We start from the raw sequence: 21,939 nt of genomic DNA, 5'->3' as shown, positions 1-21,939 counted from the left end.
TTTGTATGAAGCTATCTATCACTTCTTATACCTACAAGTCTAAATTATTCGCACGATATTTGTTTTACATTGGAATACCTATTTGGTATTTGAAATAATACAGTTTAAATCAATTATACAAAATACAATGCAACTAAATATTTATAAACTAAATTTAACTGTCATATTATACAATTAAACAACCTACAAACAACCGACCAAAAACCTAAATATAACGTTAAATAAAATTAATTAAAAATAAGAAGGAATTAAGTATGAAAATATACTTAGGTACGTACAAAAAAAATCAAAACATAGTAAAAAACCGCACACGAAGGGTTCCGTACCATTACGCAAAAAACGGCAAAAAAGTCACGTTTATTGTATGGGAGCCCCACATAAATATTTATTTTATTCTGTTTTTAGTATTTGTTGTTATAGCGGACACAGTAGTATGTGTAGTATGTGTTGTTGTTGTAACAGAAATACATCATCTGTGAAATTTCAACTGTCTAGCTGTTACCGGTTCATGAGATACAGCCTGGTGACAGACGGATAGACAGAAGGACGGACAGCGTAGTAATAGGGTCCCGTTTTTACCCTTTTGGTACGGAACCCTAAAAAGGACCTGCCTTGTAACCCGGCAGGTGAATTGTTTTTGGTAGGTGTAATAACGCCATCTCTTGGTGAACAATGTAAGCACAATGCCGTATGTTTATTTTCGCGCCACCTATTACATTTTATCATAACTATGGAGATGTCTCGTCGACAACATGACAAGCACAATAAGTTCCATCTTAGTACGACCACAACCTAATAGATGGCGCTATAAAACATTTCAAGTAGAAATAAACAGATGTCGCTTCTATGTGGTATGTCAAGGTATTAAATATCGACACGGACAACGTGCCAAAAATATGTATACACTAACATAATGAATGAGCAATAAGGTCGTGTGTCTTGGCACGTTGTCCGTGCCGATATTTAAATACCTTGACTGTCCAGTGTTGGGCAAAAAGTAATACAATTATTAATAAATTATTAATTTCAATTACATGTAAAAAAGTAATTGCGCCTTCAATTTACAATTGCAATTGCTAAATTATATTTGTTAAAATTTAATTGTTCATGAAGTAAATAAGAAAAAAAATGAATGAGCTTTAAATTTGGCAAACTTTACAAGATATTGTCTTCGGTTACCGCGATAGTTACTCATGAAATAAAACTATGAAAACGGATTATATCGCGTATATTGAATTTATAATACATCCCGACGTTTCGAACTCTTTACAGCGTTCGTGGTCAACGGGTGACTGAGGAAAAATTACAAAATGCAAAAATACCCACATACTAAAATAATGAACAATCATAGACTACAAACTTTAAGGCTGGTTGTACATGCAAAATCGGTTCATAAGGCTAGTTATACACTATAATTATTTTTCAAAGATATATATATATACGCGATAAAAAACTATGCCGGCTCCAACCCTACACCACGGACCCGAGAAGATTTAATTCCCTCCTAAATTGTAGGAGGGTATCCCAATATGGGACCGGCAACAAACTCGGCGGGACACATCTTTTCAAAACATCAGAATGTCCAGCATCATCCAACACTACGGTCTCACAGTCTATGTCTCGCTTGCTCCTTTATCAGGTGGACTACAGGATCCCAAGCTGGTGGTAGAGAAAAGCCATCTTCCCTATTAAAGTTTGGATATTTCTTAATCTCAATGGCCTCGCGCAGCATTCTGGGTATGTAACGCTTCTCCTTGGCAAGAACCAGAGGCTTATCAAACTTGATTGAGTGATTGGCTTTATCCATGACATGCTCACAGACAGCAGACCTAGGTCGACGGTGCTTGACATCAGCTATGTGTTCCTTCACCCGAGTGGAAATGCTCCGTTTCGTCTGCCCGACATATGATAGGCCACACTCACAGTCCAGCCTGTACACTCCTGCAGTCTGTAGAGGGGTATTGCATTTTACAGGCCTCAGGAATTGTGACATCTTCTTCATTGGCTTGAAATATGTTTTTATAGAAGCACGCTTCAAGATGTGGCTGATCCTGTCCGTGACCCCCCTGACAAAAGGCAGAATGGCAGGCCTGCGCTCAACTGTGGGGATCTTAATGTGGGACCTCTGGTTGACCCGCGGTATCCTGAGCTCGTTTGCCTGGAGCGCGCGCCTGGCATGCTGGAGCTCCGCGGCCAGATGCTGGTCATCACATATCCTCTGGGCTCTCTGAAACAAAGATTTGCCTACTGTAACAAGTTGACTGGGATGGTGATGCGATTTGCCATTTAAGTACCTATCAGTATGAGTAGGTTTCCTATACACAGTGCGACCTAGGGTGTTATCAGGATTTCTTTTTACCAATACATCTAAGAAGGGGAGAGAACAGTCTTTTTCCAACTCCATAGTAAATTTTATTTTGCTATGGATGGAATTTAGGTGATCCAAGAAAGTTGAAACACTACTTTTTGGAAGTATAGTAAAAGTGTCATCTACGTATCTTTTAAATATCTTCGGTCGCACAGGAGCCAATGAGAGTGCCCTCTCCTCGAAGTCCTCCATAAAGATGTCAGCGACTACTGGAGACACCGGAGACCCCATGGCCACGCCGTCGACTTGAAGGTAGAATTCACCATTCCATAGCAAGTAGCCAGATGTAAGGCAATGTTCCAACAGCTTAGCATATTCCTCTGACATGTTCTGCTCACATAACCTCTTCTTGACAATTTCAATGCAGTCTTGTACCGGTAGGCTTGTAAATAGCGACTGGACGTCAAAACTGACCATGATCTCATCATCAGTCAATGTTAGGTCTTTAATCTCACCGAACCGAACCGTTAGCTGTTGGAACATTGCCTTACATCTGGCTACTTGCTATGGAATGGTGAATTCTACCTTCAAGTCGACGGCGTGGCCATGGGGTCTCCGGTGTCTCCAGTAGTCGCTGACATCTTTATGGAGGACTTCGAGGAGAGGGCACTCTCATTGGCTCCTGTGCGACCGAAGATATTTAAAAGATACGTAGATGACACTTTTACTATACTTCCAAAAAGTAGTGTTTCAACTTTCTTGGATCACCTAAATTCCATCCATAGCAAAATAAAATTTACTATGGAGTTGGAAAAAGACTGTTCTCTCCCCTTCTTAGATGTATTGGTAAAAAGAAATCCTGATAACACCCTAGGTCGCACTGTGTATAGGAAACCTACTCATACTGATAGGTACTTAAATGGCAAATCGCATCACCATCCCAGTCAACTTGTTACAGTAGGCAAATCTTTGTTTCAGAGAGCCCAGAGGATATGTGATGACCAGCATCTGGCCGCGGAGCTCCAGCATGCCAGGCGCGCGCTCCAGGCAAACGAGCTCAGGATACCGCGGGTCAACCAGAGGTCCCACATTAAGATCCCCACAGTTGAGCGCAGGCCTGCCATTCTGCCTTTTGTCAGGGGGGTCACGGACAGGATCAGCCACATCTTGAAGCGTGCTTCTATAAAAACATATTTCAAGCCAATGAAGAAGATGTCACAATTCCTGAGGCCTGTAAAATGCAATACCCCTCTACAGACTGCAGGAGTGTACAGGCTGGACTGTGAGTGTGGCCTATCATATGTCGGGCAGACGAAACGGAGCATTTCCACTCGGGTGAAGGAACACATAGCTGATGTCAAGCACCGTCGACCTAGGTCTGCTGTCTGTGAGCATGTCATGGATAAAGCCAATCACTCAATCAAGTTTGATAAGCCTCTGGTTCTTGCCAAGGAGAAGCGTTACATACCCAGAATGCTGCGCGAGGCCATTGAGATTAAGAAATATCCAAACTTTAATAGGGAAGATGGCTTTTCTCTACCACCAGCTTGGGATCCTGTAGTCCACCTGATAAAGGAGCAAGCGAGACATAGACTGTGAGACCGTAGTGTTGGATGATGCTGGACATTCTGATGTTTTGAAAAGATGTGTCCCGCCGAGTTTGTTGCCGGTCCCATATTGGGATACCCTCCTACAATTTAGGAGGGAATTAAATCTTCTCGGGTCCGTGGTGTAGGGTTGGAGCCGGCATAGTTTTTTTATCGCGTATATATATATATCTTTGAAAAATAATTATAGTGTATAACTAGCCTTATGAACCGATTTTGCATGTACAACCAGCCTTAAAGTTTGTAGTCTATGATTGTTCATTATTTTAGTATGTGGGTATTTTTGCATTTTGTAATTTTTCCTCAGTCACCCGTTGACCACGAACGCTGTAAAGAGTTCGAAACGTCGGGATGTATTATAAATTCAATATACGCGATATAATCCGTTTTCATAGTTTTATTTCACGAAACTTTACAAGGTTTGACTTTTTATATTTAAAAAATTGCAAGATTTTATACAAGGCGAAATAATAAATAAAAAACAGTTTTATGTATGGGAAATCCTAGGATTAAAGTTTGATTTTTATACCATTGGGTTTTAGTAACTGTTAATTAATAACATTGTTAATGTATAAAAAAATACAGTAAGAGTGAATGTAAACTATAATTATGAAATAATCGGCCGACTTTCGCATACTAATAAGATAACAATACTATAAAGCATCCTAGGTACTCTAATTTCCAAAGGTCTAGGCTCCAGTGGCGCCAGCCTAGGCCAACTTTATATTTTTGAGTGCCTCAGACTCGTCACATTACTCCATTCTTGTTGGTGCAGTTCACTGTAAAAATCATGAGAAAGTAAAACGTCCAGAAATTTTAATGTGCTTAGATATAAAAGACAGCTGGACACGTTAAGCTCGAAATTGAAGAATTCGAAATTTAAATCTATTCTAGGTGGATAAAATCGGAAAGGTGTAAAAAAATTAGCTAGGTAGGTAGATAAAAATAAAAATAATATTTGATATTATGTAATCATTATTTAATCATATATAGTTATTTGAATACATCAAAATTTTTGGTGTAATACGCAATACGCTAACGCGCTATTCTGGCCGCTACCTAGGTATATATGTAGGCCTAGTACTGTTCAAGTGTTCCTTACATATTGTACATCTTCGGGAATGTACTGTTACTATGTCTACAGAGCGTACATCGCCCAAACATGTACCTCACAACTGAATTGTACATTTAAATTTAAACTTTTAAATTAGCCAGTTATAAAACATTTACCTACAAATACACTATTTTAAAATAATTCAGTCTAAATTAATTACAAAGCTTTTTACAGAGTAACGCTAGGATTAATATTAAAACAATTATTGCAATTACCATTTTAATTTTAGTTTCTTTAAACAGCAATTTCGTTTGGAATTTTATTGCACAAAACTATGTTTGTAGGAGGTATCGTTATGCATGCAGCCTATCGGTATTATTTTCTCAATGTAAAACGGATTTGATAATATTTAAAATTATTTAGACATGGAATATGCCCTATATTATGACTTTTCCCGTATAATCTTATTCGATTCACAATAGAACGACATGCATATCATTTCAAGACCAATAAAAAATAGAAGCTTTACTAGCATGAACATTAAAACAATATTTTAATCAAACTTAATATTATTCATTAGGCTTTTACTTATTGTTAATAAAGTCCGACGAATGAAATCCGATACGATTAAAATACTGTTTAACGTCCCATTGCCAAATTTATCAATGCAGAAAATTCAAAAGTAATCCGATTGCTTTCATTATGAAAGTTTACCAAAATCAAATTGTTGAGTTAATTATTCAGTGATTCTTTAAGATAACAATGCATTTAAAGTTATTCTATTAAAGCTGCGTTTTCACTGACCGAATGAAAACTAATTATTCGAGCCACCCTTACTCCGGCCGAGAAATGACCTGCAAAATCGCGGCGTGACTCAGAGCATGGGGCTACCGTGAAGTCCCAAATTCATTTATTTCCTGCCTGTTTTCACACAAGAACAACAGAGATGGAGATAAGAGAATTTTGGCCTTCAATTTTTGCAGTCATAGCCCAGGCGTTTTGTACTTGTCAAACGTTGCAGTCGCGGTGAACAGTTGCGCGCTGCGTCACTGAGCGATGCTGCCAATCATTCTCCAGCCCAAAGCTGATATCTTCGAGTTTTACACTCTTAAAATGAGAAAATTTTCCACTCAACCGTTGAAATTGAACAAGTTTCCCGAAGCGTTGTTTTAGGCTTTTCTCAATTAAAAGTCAGATATATCGTGAATCTCATCCAATTTAAAATTTCAGAGGAAACTTTTATTGTTTTCAGAGAAGAGTAGGTATAGGTATTTTGTCTTTAGGGTAATATTTTTCTTTCGGGTAAAGAAAACGCGGCCCGAGCGACTACTGTAGACCTACCTATCATTAAATACAATACTGACATCGACACAAGTATAAAATATACACCAGTTTAAGAAAACTATTTAATCACAATCATACCTACGCAATATATGGCGGTGTATAAAACGTCTCTACACAAGTATTTACAGAAATGTACATCACAAATAAAACCATCGGACAGACCGACCACACATCCGTCAATGCCTAAACGAATTATAAATAACGTAAAACTATATTTACAAAAAGTCACTCCTCCACTTTTATAAAAAATATTAATATTAAAATATCATACAATAACAAAAATATGAAATTATTATTCATAAATAACTTCACGCTTCTTCGGCAGTGACACTCTTATAATACTTATTCGAGAACCGTAAATACTTCGAAGTACAAAAACTTAAATCACAATAGAAAATGAATCTACAGTATTTTACTTGTAGGTATGATCAGAGTTTTGTACTTGGTTTGAAACATTCGAGTTGAATGAACTGAAGAATGTGCTAGATTTCCAGTCCCAAGCGTACGAACCTACGTGTGATGATATGTAATGTTAAATTACTTTGAGATCTAAACTACGAAATTATATGTCTAATGATATGCTTTCAAGAGAGACTGGGGGAAGCGTTTCTGAATAAACCAATTTGTTTCGATCCGAGTTAGGACTCTTAGACCGTGTGCAAATCATACCTTCCCTTAGGCTGAGCTTAGAGTTCAACTTTACCAAGCGTCCGATCTTTTTCTATCTACAGAGACAGCATCTTGGCAAGCGTCTAACCCCACTTAAGGCTAGCCGTAAACATTCAAAAGCATAACACATCTAACATTTCCCTGCATTAAACGATCAGGACCTGAAAGTGGGAATTTCAACCTTAAGAGCATAGCGAGCTGCAGCCTAAGAGACCATTTGCCTGTGTCCGTTTTGTCCGCTGGCGTTTTGTGAGGGGAAGAGGACGCCTTCGTACGTGACACCGTTTAGCTCGATGGAGACAACCAATTGCTGGTCTCCCGTGCTAGCATCTCCTGAAAAAAAAGTATTTAGTTTTATGTTACAAATTCAAACACAGACGAATGTAGCTAATTTAGAGGATTAAGATTAGGGGTATATGCTTACGAAAACCTCGTACTGTCTAATGTGCCCAATTTCGGACTATTTGGTACTCAGTTCGGGCCAGTCGTCACTATCAGTCATAGGATTTTTAATTGAAACTTCATATTATTAGGATCGCGATAAAGTCCTCATCATTTGCCAATGCGATTGCTTCATGCGATCCTCGGAAGCAAAAGTGTCGGCACGAGTAGCAGTAGCAATTCAATACGTTATTATTTAGTTCTCATGGACGACAGCCGCAAGGTATACATGGTTGCTTGGTAGGAAGCACCAGGGTTACCAAATATACTTATACAGCTTTATAAACGGCAGTCTTAAGTATCTCTGCTGTCTTGCGCGGATGCATGGAGCGAGTGAACGAAACATAGTATGAGCTGCTCATACTGCGGACGACGCGTGCGACGGATTTTACGTGCACCCACGCATGCCAGTGGAGGCATGCACTTAACTCATGACCAACAATAAAAAAAATATCGTGAAGGTCCCTCACTCACCTCTGGTAGTAATCTTGAAGGCCGCGCCGTTGACGCCGTTCCCGTTGACCTGCGGGGGCAGGCTGCCGGGGCGGGGCGGGGTTGGTGCGCGGTGGGGGGAGGGTGAGGGGGGGCGAGGCGTGCGGCGCTTGGCGGGCGGTGGCGGCGAGCGGCACGCCTCGCGCTTGATGCCCGTCAGCGACGAGTTCGGGCTCTCGCTCAAGTTCAGGGCCTCGCTGTAGGCAGAAGATGGTCTATGATAAGGCAGAGAAAAAAAACGAGTTTTTAAACCGGTTATTGGATTCACATTTGCAATAATATTCAATATTAACCTACTTATAGGACAAAATTATTTATCCCGAGCGTGATGATAACCTCGCTGAGACATTTTCAAGCTTACAGGGTAGCAACTTAGGGTACTTGCTTACAGCTTATATTATCGGTAACATATGTATTCAAAACGATTGGGAATACTAACCGTTGTGGCTCGAGGTCGGGCTGCGGGCTGTTGTTGTTATTGTTGTAGAGTGACCACAGCGTGAGCCGCGACACGTCGATGGCGCTCAGCGCAGCGGCGTCCCTCGGCGACATCATGGGGGTAGGGCCGGAGCCGGGGGGTGATTCCGAACCTGCAGGCAAAAAGAAAAACTCTTAATTGAGATGTTCTGCGCGAATTTAATAACTTAACACTTTATTTCGAAATATAACATAACTTTTGACCCAAATTTTCCTTTTTTTCCCAAGTCAGAATCATTAGGACAATCGAGCGTCAAGGAAGTGCCAGCTCGGCTATATATTGCGCTTCAAAAGGTTGATAACAACTACAAAAAGCAGAATCACTGAAACAGTAAAATTTCATTATCACGTAACGTAATATTGTCTCTTGATCTTAAGGTTAAGATCATTTAATCTTATTAAGAATTTTACAGTCCACTTTCACGTGATAAAACATTAAAGATGAAAATATAACAATATGGATATGAGCGTACAGGCACTAAATTATAACATTTTAAATTTTATAACGTAAAAAGGGTACCTGATCAAACAACAATTAATTGACCGCGCGCTTTGCATGCATAATTACTTAATTCATAAAATAAATCATTAATTTTGTACGTAGGTAGTTTTGCACAATGTCACTTTGAGAGATATTACTACGTTTTCTTTTGTCAGTCCAACCATAACCACTAGTGCTGATAAAGGCCTCGAATCGTCGGGATGTACATAATTTAAATAAATATACCTAGGCGATATAATGTGTAACATGTCACAATCACAAACAAACCACCACGCCCCGCCCCCTCAGCCTTACTAAAAATACCCATTGAACTGATTTGCAAGACCAAAGTAATCCCATAAGTGCTCCGTGAAACAACGTCTTGTACGGAGCACTAAAAAGTAAAAGATCATCAAAACTGAAATGAACTCACCATTCCTCATCAACTCCCTCTGCGTCTGTATCATCTTCATGTACTCCCGCACGCGGTACTCGATGTCGTGCTGCGATATGTGCGGCGCGTGCGGCGGCAGCGGCGGTAGGCGCGGCACGCCGCCCAGCGACAGCGAGAGCGGCTGCATGTGCTGCGACAGCTGCGCCAGCGACGCCGGCACCCGGTTCAGCGGGGGCTGGAAGGGGGAAGACTATGGACCGTTAGGATGATCGTTGAACATTTATTAAATTTATGTCAAATATAATACAAAATAATCAGATGTAATTAAGTTGCTATAGGTAATTATTCAAAGTACAAAAATAGACATTACAATTTGTCGATTACGACATTTGCTCGTATCTTAACATAAATAACCTGTTAGAGCATTCTTGTAGCAAGCGACAATGTGGTAAGGTACCTTTTGCTCGAAAACGACTCATTTATACAATACAGGCCATAAAATTACAGCCTAAAATATGAATCTTAAGTAATTATGTATCACAGATTTAATATAGGTATACGCATATTTATTTCTGTGTTATGTATTAAGAAAATATTTCACGAAGTAGTTAGATATTATGTTTTCGAAGATCTCATCATTATCATCACACGTCCCACTGACACAATACAAGCCTTGAGAGTCGACAATAACGTAGAAACCAAAACACTTCAAACTTTAGGTCTTTTTATCTTCGGTTGACGCAGACTGCGTAGGTACGTCTGCGACGTAGGCTAACGTTTCAAGGTCACTTTGTATGCGAAGGTAGCACGCAAACTATACGCAGCGATCAGAGTTAACCGGAGACTGAGACCTTAGTTTAGAAAACACCTAATCAACTAAACTGAACCAACCATTGCCAGCGCGGCCTGTGCGTCGTACTGGCCAGACGCTCGCCGGCCCTCGCGCTTGTTGCCCTCGATGGCCGCGTCCAGCTCGCTGCGGGTGGACAAGTTCTTCTTTTCGCACTCGTAGTCATATAGGTACTTCATGTATCTGTAAATAAAAAAACAGACATAGGTTTAATTCCGTGCAGGTATAAATATCAACACAAAAGTAGACTGCATATAAAACGTCAATGTTTTCGAGCATATAAGTCCTTGGTAGATCCTTGAATAATACGTACCAGATTCAATCTTACAGATAACATTTATTTTATGCAGCTACTCTCAAACGTAACAAACAATATCAAAAAGGCAAGTGACCTTTCCACAAGAAGATTTTCCTATTGTTATTTAAATCCCATTGATTCTATGCCCAGAAATAAATTACTAGATTATTATAACTGCCGTGACATGCGATCTCATTTAAATATCTACCTGATACTGATAATTAAGGGAGAGAACATTTTAACGTATGAAGCTGAAATAAATAAAGCCTTGACTGATATCAGCACATGGACCAGTAATAACAACCTCAAGATTAACCTAACAAAAACAGTGTATACACAATTTCATTCCTATCAAACCAATCCTGACCAACTTGACATCAAATATAATGACATCCTTGTAGAAAAATGTGATAATGTGAAATTTTTAGGATTACATATTGACAAAAACCTAAGCTGGAAACAACACGTCGATGTTGTTTGTTCCAAACTTGACGGATTTGTGTTCGCCCTAAGGAAACTTAGAAACGCGGTATCTTTACAGGCCTCAACAACTGCCTATCACGGATATGTGGCATCTGTACTTAACTACGGTCTTTTACTGTGGGGCAATTCAGTCGACATTGAAAAAGCGTTCATTCGGCAAAAAAAGTGTATTCGTGCGATAGCCAACGCTTGGATCACGGACAGTTGTAAACCACTGTTTAAGCAATTTAATGTTTTGCCTTTGCCTTGCATGTACATAAAAAAAGCATGTCTATTTGTGAAAAAACACCCTGAACTTTTTAAAAAGAGATTTGATGTATTTGCCGGAAATCGGAGAGCGCAATACAAGCATTTATTGTATCAACCTCCTTCACATTCTATTGTATACCACAGAAATGCATACAATATGTGTATAGTTATATTCAACAGTCTTCCTGATGAGCTAAAGCAAATCGATAGTAACCAATTTAGCAATAAGATTACAAAATGGCTGTCTGAAAATTGCTTTTATAGTGTGAGGGAATTTTTAGAGCACAATAATAATTTAAAGCAGTTAGAATGATAATTTAAGTTGCATAAATTATGTATATATTTTGACATCTTATTATTAAATTATTTTCCCAATGACTTTTAAATAAATTATACACGACATCCATTTTGTAATTTGACTTTTTATATAAAAATTTTAACTTATCGATATTAGTTTTATTTATTCATGGACATTTTATTATTTAATATTCAAATTGTTACCAACTTATTATTAGTTTTTTAACAGGAAAAATTACCCACTGTTTTCATTTCTGTCGTAATATTTTCTATATTGTACTTTATTTTATGTTAAAATTATTAAATTGTCAATTATTTGCATGTCGTGTCCTCGACTGAATACTGATACATGTAAACCTTTTCTGTTGTCATCTTATACACGTATTCTGGCAAATAAAGAAATTCTATTCTATTCTATTCTATTCTATTCTAACTGGAACGATCTAATAAATAACGTCGAACGTCAATGCATTCGTCGCTCACTAAACGACATGACACGCATATAAATCATATTTCAACACCAATTATAAATTATAAAAAGCCTATCCTTCAAACCTATAATCGGTATAATAGCTGAACATCCCATTACATTTTTAATCCTATTCTTATGACAAGTCAATTTTATCCGAGGATATTGTCACCGTTCTTCGCCATAACTCATATTAAGCGGCCACATATTTAATAAGAACACAATAAACAACTGAGGGGCCGACGCGGCTTCATAAAAACTCGGGCTACCTTTTCATAAACTGTCAAATGAGAAAGCTAAATATACGACATTCGTCATTACGCGCGTCTAATTTTACGAACGCCCGAACGCCGTAGAATCTTCGACTTACCGCAATATCTCAATGCATCTCGATATTAGGTACTAAAATAGCGTCGGCCGTTTACCGGGGACATAAAATAAGTAAGGTGTTCGACAAACCGCACGCGGATGGTAGCTTCTTGAGCAATAGAAAGCAAGGAGTACACAAGATTGTAATCATAATGCGGAGGTTGCGTTCAAAATCGAAGCGTCGTGCGTAACGGTGCGCACTCTGAATTAGAAATGTAGAGTGGAGACACCTTTATGCGGCTGACAAAAGCCACGAGGTGAAGGAACTCGGAAGATAAATGGGAAATTATATCGGTGGAGATGAGTTAGAGGTTATTAATTATGAAGATGTCATATTGTCGCGTTGGACACTCACGTACAGCCATTGTCGCACTCTCTTTGTCTCCTATTCGTGAGAATTTGAAAGCAAGAAGGTGGTACAAAGCGTCGCCATCGAATATGGAGCGACGGCTCCCGATTCGTTTTAAGACCACACAGATGGCCTATTAATTCCTTTTTGGAACACGATTTAGCCGGTCTAAATGCATATCTTTAGCTCATCGACTAATAGACAATGCCACATAGATACATTAGACATAGATTACTGACAATGTTCTTAATGATGATTCTTTCGTAAAACCACCAAAATGCTAGAGACTTAAGGCTTAAATAGGATGTACCGTATCGGCTTATATTAATCCGTATTGAATTAGGTAAGCTTCTTTCATGCGGCGCCTTCCCTAAAAATAACAATAATTGTCTTTTCATGCCAATATACAACCGTCCCTTCTTCGTTTATATAATTTCGAACTATATCTAGTTAAAACAGGTTCCCTGTACCTACTTATTGTTAAGAAATATTATTATCCTTCAAATTGCTATAGATGCACGATTCGAATGGATCAATCTACAACAATATTACCTACACCCTCAATCAAAACAAATAATGTACCTATCTTACATCATACACATCATGATGATATTATCATGTACTACATCTTTGTAAAATACCATAGTTGCATTGAATAAATGATATGATATGATATCGCTAACAATGTGGTATTGAATGGACAAAACACATCACAAAGCTTAATCAATAAGGCCTATCTTTCGCTCTGGATTGGATGATTAAATGACAGCTTTCGCAAAACCTAGATAGGTACCTATAAGATAAGGATTAAGAGGCAGCAAGCGGTGTATGAAATCCGAAAGAGTAACTGACGAGAACACGTATCACTTAACTTATCACTTATAAAAAAAATATTTCAATAAGGACTACGAGTGGTACTGACTGTGTGCGCAGAGTGAAGGCAGCGGAGGTGATGGAAGACGGCAGCCGCAGCCCCTTGATGATCTCCTGCCACAGCTTCTTGTTGATGACCTCGACGAGCCCGCCGCGCGCGATCACCAGGTTGTACAGCTCGTACAGATCCAGCACCGACTTCGCCATTATCGGCAGCCGGTTTATTGGTGTGCCTGAAACAATAAACAATTGGGATTATAAAATATGCAACCTGTACCATTGTGTTAAAGATTACCCTCGCAAAAATTCCCTATTGTAACCTTTCATAAATTCCAAAACTAAAATGAAAAATAAGCAGCAGGCAAGCAGCATTTTGTAAACCATTATGGCCATGTGAGTTGAAGTATATTCATTTTATTACAATCGGCAATACTTATTAAATGCATGACTTCCTGAAGCCTGAGGCACTAAGCTGCACTGTTTACCACCGAAACGGTTGTAAATTGCAACACGTCCTAATTGATAAGTAAAAATAACAGAACGACCAACAGTACTCGTAAAGGCACGTTAACCACATCGCCGTACTCTATAAACTGGCATTCTCTATTTGAGGCTGTAAAACCCTTTACAGCGCTGGTAAGGGCCGTAAAGTCGGCGAGCGTGCTAAATCGCATCGCATCGCACGATCGATGATTTATGGGTGTGCGAGCGCGTCTGATCGTCCGTTTACGAGGCTGGATATAGCGCGGCCCGTGTGGCCGTCGCGGAAGCTGTTTGTTCTTGCGGATTGTTCTTGATTTACTAATCTGCGGACCGTAATGAAGTGACGGATGGTCGTGCGCAAGCGCAGCACCGTGCTAGCATACATCACTCGGAACTGCTAGCAGATGCTTCAGTAAACACTAGGAGTTCATTTTGTATGTGAGGGTAAGGTACTTGTATTACAACGTAAGTATTGGTGTTTTTGCATCAACAAGGAAGGGCGAAATGGCAAGTTTAAGTAACTTTTTATAGACATTAAAAATAGTTGGTTCAATGTTTTCACTCAATGCTTTCTAATTGGCATAAAAGTTTTAACCGTCGAAACGCTAAAACTCATTAGCTAAGACAATACTCATTATGACCATGAAAGATACATTCGTAAGTACATTCCATGCAGAACTTATCTACATTAACTTCAGCAGCTTCAGCTAGAGTTTCTCTCGAGTTGCAAATCACCCAATCAATTTGTTACAGCGAAGTTATTTAGCGTCGACATCGTCTGTCGCCCCGACATCGATCGTTTGATGAGCGAGCATTAGCGAATACCTAAACGACTATTTGTCTTCCTGTCTACAGTTAATCATTCCCTGGTTATCGGGGGTAGGGAGTGCACGTCACCCGTTCAGAGATTAATTGCTACGTTTATGTTTTAAGGGTGAAATTGGAGCAAATAAAGCGGAGCCTATTTAGGATGTGTTGAGCCTGATGTATCGGGGGTCGGGATTGTTAAGTTCGATATTTTAGCAGCAAAAGTGCTGTACCTAAACATTATTTAAGAACCTCAAAAAATTGCCTTTTTACTTCCTATTACGCCTAATAAAATAAATATTTCGTTTGATTGAAGCACACTTGCTTACCATAAACCATAAAATCAATATTTTAACCGCAAAGCAAGGAACTTTTCAGACTTATCTGATCACTACACAGTTCGACCAAGATTAATGAAAATATAGATAAATGAAAAGCAAGAGTTATTGCACCTTTACAGATATTTTTCAGATAGAAAAAGAGAACTAGATCTATCGACATAGTGCTAATTTAGATATATTAAAATAAAATAATGATTCCTTGAAGTAAAATGACCTAACTTAAGGTTTTAAGGCACTTTCCTTTCAGGGCCCATTATTTTTTCCACCCTGTATAGCAAATAACCCATAGGAATATATGCGCCTGACTCACTCTATATAAGTCAAAAGAAAATAGTACTTGGTATCTACCTAAGCCTAACCTAAGGTTCTGCAGTTTTGTTTGATTTTAAAAATAAAAGAATGTTTCCTTTAAGTCAAATGAGCCAACTTAAGGTTTTAAGGCACTTTCCCTCCAGGGCCCATTATTTTTTCCACCTTGTATAGTAGCTCTACCAGCCGACTGATTTTGATGTATAATTCATCTGTAAAAGTGCCACATGTATGTAGCGCGTCACGTGCGAAGTGTTAACCCACCCACGCCCGCGTTAACACCTTTACTACCGACTATGTTGCTTTGAGACTGCGCTTTTATGATGCGCGACTTCGTATCCATCCTAGGTACCAAATTATGTGTTTTTGTTTGTTTACTTATCTCAATATTATTAAATGATTTTTGACTTTGTTTTTTTAAATACACTAAAAAGTGGATACCTATTGGTTTTGCTACTCAGTTACTTGATATAAGATTGTTAACAAGAGTACACACCAATTAAGTTTACTGACTCTACATATACATGAATTTCCTATAGCGATCGCATCTAAATAATATACAATTACTTACCCATACCTAATTAGGTGTCTAAGTAGTCCTCCTGAAAGCTTCAAATGAAACATACCAAACCTAGGTATACCTACATACTAACAAACGTAATTAAGAATCAAGGTGCCCCATAGATGTGCGTAGATGTAGTACCTATAACTCACAGTTAAAGCACGGCCCACCGCGTTACCTGTTATCACCCACGAAGCCACACCGTTACCCGATTAAATGCGATCCCGTACAAAACCCATTGTTGGAGGCAATCACCCCAATAACGATTTCCACAAACTCCGCGCGGAAAACGCACGATTCGACGCGCGTGCGCACCAAGCCGCGCACGTATTTGCATAACACTACGCGCCCATACTTAAAAGCCTCACATACCCATATCAACAACTCGGAACGGCGACCGCGCCATTCGGCCGGTTAAAAGCTAATTTACGAACTATAACCAATCGTCCGCAAACCCAATCTAATCGTACCCAATTGTCACAAATTATTGCTTCCCGAAACCCTATTCTAAACTGGCGGAATTCACTTCGCGAAACACCTTTACGATTCCGGTGCTACAATGTTGCGTCGATTATTCGCACCTCACTCGATATTTATTGGTACTCGATGTCGCTTAGAAGTGCTAATTCTTTTGTGCGCGAAACTGGTGACTCGTAAATCGCTAAGCCGCACGCCCCTGAACTGATAAACCACTGTAAATAACAGCCGATTAGCCGCATCTCCGGTCACTGTTGCAATTTTAAACTGTGATTTGTGGCAATTTTACAACCAACATTAACTTAAAAGTTGCATTTATGACTCCATTATAAATTAAATGTGCCTGCCTAAAAAGCGAAATTTTTATTTCAAGTAGAGTCGTAATTGTAGTGCGGTAAGAAAACAATAATCAAAATGTCAAGGCGTTACCAACAGCAGTGTGGAAAAATGCCGGCCTATCGGCCGCAGTCTTCGTGGCCGCATGGACGATAATCGATCAAATTGGTATTCGACGCCTACCGCTTATCGAGAGCTGTATCAAGGCCCTTTATATCCCTCAACCCCACGGCTGGCCAATGGCGGAGCTCGCAGAGCCGTCGCCGCTCGCCCATTGGCCCGATTCGCTTTTGATTGCGCCGCCCCCCTCGATTCTTGCTCGATCAATCTAAATCGTTCGCCTACTCGACTCGTCTCAGCTGGCTCGCTTCACGCTGTTTAATTGCCAAGTAACAAAACACGCTCAAATTCCGCATTAATTCGACAGTTTTAATGAAAACTGTTCTACTCTGCGTTATTATTACAGCTTTAATTGCAAAAACAGAACTGAGAACCATGTACCTATAGAAATGTCCACTTTAGTATGTATGAATTAAATCACAAGTGAGAGATTGATGTTACGCTATTAGAACGCAAAATGGCGAGCGTTTACGAGCTACGTGAGCGTCAATTACAGAGGGTAATATATTAACATGAGTATAAATAGACACATAACACTTTGCCGGAGAACCGTGCATGCAATAGATGACGTCGAGTGATAATATTTATGGTTGAATACTTTTTTGTAACATTATATAGAGACATATTTTTCTGGGATAAATACGTAGTTATCTAACCAAAAAACCTCATCCATTTCGTAAATATTTGGGAAGATACTTAGGAAGGCATAAAAGTAAACATACTGAGTTTAAAAACATTAATTTAGTTCCTTTAATATAAACTCAAGCGTGAGAAAACATTTAATATTTCAGAATCACACTGTAATTTAAGGCTTAATTCTTTCACATTTAACTGTCTGTAAATCACTCGACCTGTAACTGGCATCGTAAAGGCGATCGAAAGGTGTCGGGGCGCGAATAAAACGACACTGAATTAGAGAAGCAAATTGCTTGCAGAGCTAAAATTATTTTGTAAAACCTATCAAAATATTAAGTTTTTGATCATATTTCTGATAATACGACGGTGGAAAAAAATGGTTTTTTGTCGTGTTCATTTAGTACTTTCAGTACTTACTTATGCATATAAGTTGTCTTACTTTTCCATAAAATGCAAGTGCATGACTCCAACTGCATAATGTACTTATCCAAAAAAGGTTAAATGTGACTCTACTAGGTACTAATCTCAAAGCATTTAACTTATTTTTTATTTTATGAGTTATGACCAAATTTTTTATTTATTTATCTATTTCTGTAGCTCTTTTAATATAGCCACACAACAAATTGAAAAATACCCGAATCTCCGCCATGTACCTAAGGAAAATCCTGAAGTCTGGTAGCCGTAGATAAAGTTTTTTTTCTTCATATTCGTGCATTAGGTAATGTTATAAACGGCAGCTACTCCCCGTTTAGACACTCGTAACAAGTTTATGGATGCGGGGATTTACAGCCTGCCTTCCATTTAGAAATACGATCTGTCTAATCATAATCTTCCACACGCATGATGTGTGGGGAAAAAAGTAGAGCTTACCAATCAGGGGCGGAGCTGAATTCGAATTTAATTTATTTGATGTTTACTAAGAAGTTACTAGAACTTGACTGACAATACGAGTATCTAGGTATCTGTGTGAACCAGGACCTATCCGAATGATGATAGCGTATTATGATCGATTCTACCTTTAAATTTTAATTTCTTATTTCTGGCAAAATCAATAATAAATTGGCACTAACTACAAATTTCACAGATATTCTTCTTCTATAAATCTTCACATAGAGCTTCTACAAGCGAAGTGAACTAATACAGAATAGTTATCAACATACTAAGCTAAATTGAGTACTGAATGAGTTAAACATATGCAATAATTCCGTAGTTCACATAACTCAATACATATTTATTGCTTAGTACCTACAAATTCCGAGAGATACGAGGAGAATGACATAAGGCTGAAGATACAACGATCAATCATGAGAGAGGCAGTAAACCCGAGAACAATCCAGCGTAATTCCGTCAGAGAGACATTAAAATGGCCGCCGCCCTATCCGGTGCAACAGTGTTGCCAGCGCAGCAAACAATATCACTTTCTTATTAAACTTTCAACCTGGACGAACATACTATATAGTGTATAGGTATACATATGTTAATGAGGAACCCTCAGATATTACAAAAGAAAAGTAGAGTCAAACAAATAAAAAGATTCTTAACCCATTAACTTTAATATAGTATAAATCATTTATACGAACTCAAATTCAAACCGAAGTGTATATTTAGTATTGTATCGCCTGTAAAATTCAGGGGCCGATGTAATTGGCAATCATTCAGAAAGAATATTCCTCGTGGAACAATCAAGACAAAGGCAGCCGATATGTACCTACAGGCAAGCCATTACGGGTCAATACCCATTATTATGCGATATTTTCGCGAGCGCGGCCCTCCGATATCCCATGCACTCACATGGGACGGCAAATATCTGTAATTAAAGGCTGTAAAGTTGATTTACAACCGGGGTCCGAGCATCGCGGCGGGAACGCCTCGACCAATGGCGGATGGTGTAGCCGAGCGAGCTTGCATCCTATCAATTTATTAGAAACGAATGAAAGCGCGGCCGCGGTGTGGTGGCTTCGGTAACGCGTTGCGGTCGCGATCCGGATAGTATCGCGCGCCGGCGCGTGGTTTACGACCATCACGGGGACGGTAACACCGGCAATAAAATCGCAACAATGGAACGTCGGATGCGGCTAAGAGACGTCGCGACTGCGCGGGTCGCTCCGACGAATGCAACAATGCAAGCCTTCCGATGGTGGCAACTATCTACGACCGTAAATTCCTATTTGAACCTACCCAGGCGTGTGATGAGACGTAACAGGAACGTACTCGGACTGAAATGTAATTACTATAAATCTCACGATTGTGTTCTCCCACATCTGGGTGTGTAAAGTTACGAACCATAAAAACATTATTTTAATGCAACAGACGTGCCAGTATGGCAGATATTAGGTCAAAGATCTAATGCGAAAGTCGCTAATGAAGCCTCTCAAATTTACTCGCCTATAATTCATCAGGATCATCGATCCCTAAGCATTGTTTTGAACCACACGAACCATATTTTCAAGAATTAAATATACTAAAGTAATGATAATGTTTTCAAGCATTTGTTGTTTTCAAATGGCTATATCGTCCAGGCCAATGTATGTAATTTATTATTAACGTAGTCATGTTCGCGCTTTTTATGGGTGGAGAGAAATTGACCGTCAAACCGAGTCGGCGGGTCCATAGTATAAAGTGAGCTCCCACTTCGCAATTATGCATCCACTTGCACAGATATCGAAACAAAGTTTTTCATTTGCAAAGTTTTATAATTTGTGAAGGTATTTTAAATTGCAGAAACACTTCATGTTTAGTAATAACATAGCATAACGTATCTTTCTTTTTGCCTCTATTTCGTTTTATGGGCACCTTGTTGTCGCTGGAAGGAATCATAAAATGCTATTGGAAACCTTTAATTTTCTTTATCATTCATTTTGTTGTGCGTACAAAGTTGCTAATAGTCGCTTTACAATGTCGGTTCATGGAAAATAATTTATGTCTTTTTCGTATTATGCGATAAAGGGGAAACTGTCGGTGACTAAGTTACTCTATTGTCAGCATTGACGCTTATACAAATTCTGGTATCATTATAACTGATAGACAAGAGCATTCGTATTCCGCTACAAACGGAATAAATCGCTAAAACAACATTCAAGAATGATCGTCACGGCTTATTGTTCGGATCACTCAAATATTGTTAAAAATTAATTAATTTTTATCATAATCTGCTTAAAATACAGTGACGCAAACTATTGTTATATAAATATCAGGATCGTAGCCTTCGATTGTCGTCAACAATAGGTAATTCAATCTCACGCTGATTTTGTACTTCGCTTACAATTTTACATTCTATGTATATGCTCTTTATGATCGATACAATGGTTTTATACCTATACCTAAATGGTAATTTTATTACCTATGTCGAAATGACGTTCTTAACCTTTGAATGTATCGATAGAATACTTAATTAACATATTGACAAAGTATGTTTTTTTCTCGCATTTAACTTTTTCAGGCGACACATTTCACTGGACATTAAAAATATTTTGTATGTATTTATATCCTTTATCTTTCTGACCTTGTTGTACATTTTGCTACATTTGTCACCCTCTTTTCACTTTCTCCTCTCATCTACTCAAAGGTTAACTGGAAGAGATCCCTCAAAGGGATAAGTTCGCCTTTGTACATCTTATTATTTGTACCATGTAATTTTTAATATGTATATTTGTACAATAAAGAGTTTACTACTACTACTAATAACTAACCAAATAATAACATAAACTTATGTTGTTACTTGCATATAGAACGAGCTTTACATATGTACTTGTCAAATTCCCTTCGAATTTTAACTTACGAAGGGCATTTAGTAAACAAACGAGGATTGACGTACAGGGTCGAGGTACGAAGGTGTCGAGCAACCGAGTGCCACCGGGTTTGGGCCACTCTGAATGACAATTTGAATCACAATGGGTCCCGGGCGTGACACGGCGGAATGGGACTGTATCGGAGATAGCTACTAATGAAACATTGGAGATCTTGTGTGTATTGTAACGATATAAATATGAACACTAATAAGTTATTGTGTCACAAACATATTCTAAACTGATTGTATAATTGCATACATAATATTATGACAATCATATTATCTCCTTAGATCCTTATAATGAGAAACTGTTTACAAATTATATTAAGTACATAACTTTAAAAAATTAAATACAATCTTATGTAAGTAACATAAGCTAAAAATATTTGATGGAAGAATTAAACAGAAGAACGAAGTTTCTTCAATAGGCATCAGACATACAAAAACTATCAATGTTAATGACATATTAAATAGTCTTATAGGTAACTAAAAACTCACTACCCAAACAAATTATACAATAGAAAGGCGCCACAAAAACATCAGCATCGAAAAAATTGATTTAACTTAATAATGAACA

General features: G+C 38.6%; 2 protein-coding genes across 5 annotated transcripts in view; one reads left to right on the top strand and one right to left on the bottom strand.

The window, feature by feature from the left end:
• Positions 1-4,817, top strand: part of LOC134749665 (uncharacterized) — a 98,013-nt gene extending 93,196 nt beyond the window's left edge. Inside the window, exons 3-4 of the mRNA XM_063684682.1 lie at positions 3,094-3,869; positions 4,810-4,817. Coding sequence (XP_063540752.1) covers positions 3,094-3,869; positions 4,810-4,817 — 784 coding nt within the window. The remainder of the gene's footprint in view (positions 1-3,093; positions 3,870-4,809) is intronic.
• A 55-nt stretch (positions 4,818-4,872) lies between these two features.
• LOC134749212 (protein dead ringer) overlaps positions 4,873-21,939 on the bottom strand; it is a 145,690-nt gene continuing 128,623 nt past the window's right edge. The window contains exons 5-10 of one of the 4 annotated variants that reach the window (XM_063684093.1): positions 13,554-13,737; positions 10,159-10,300; positions 9,307-9,502; positions 8,355-8,505; positions 7,898-8,130; positions 4,873-7,315 (exon numbers count right to left, since the gene is read on the bottom strand). In XM_063684093.1, the coding sequence (XP_063540163.1) occupies positions 7,188-7,315; positions 7,898-8,130; positions 8,355-8,505; positions 9,307-9,502; positions 10,159-10,300; positions 13,554-13,737 (1,034 nt within the window). In that variant the 3' untranslated portion in view covers positions 4,873-7,187. Of the gene's footprint in view, positions 7,316-7,897; positions 8,131-8,354; positions 8,506-9,306; positions 9,518-10,158; positions 10,301-13,553; positions 13,738-21,939 lie in introns of all 4 variants that reach the window. The other 3 variants (XM_063684092.1, XM_063684095.1, XM_063684094.1) reach the window with 3 other exon arrangements.

Source organism: Cydia strobilella, chromosome 18 (assembly GCF_947568885.1).
Source record: "Cydia strobilella chromosome 18, ilCydStro3.1, whole genome shotgun sequence".
NCBI classification, from domain to species: Eukaryota; Metazoa; Arthropoda; class Insecta; order Lepidoptera; family Tortricidae; genus Cydia; species Cydia strobilella.
The sequence above is the reverse complement of the archived record's forward strand: the minus strand, read 5'-3'. Positions and strand labels throughout refer to the sequence as shown.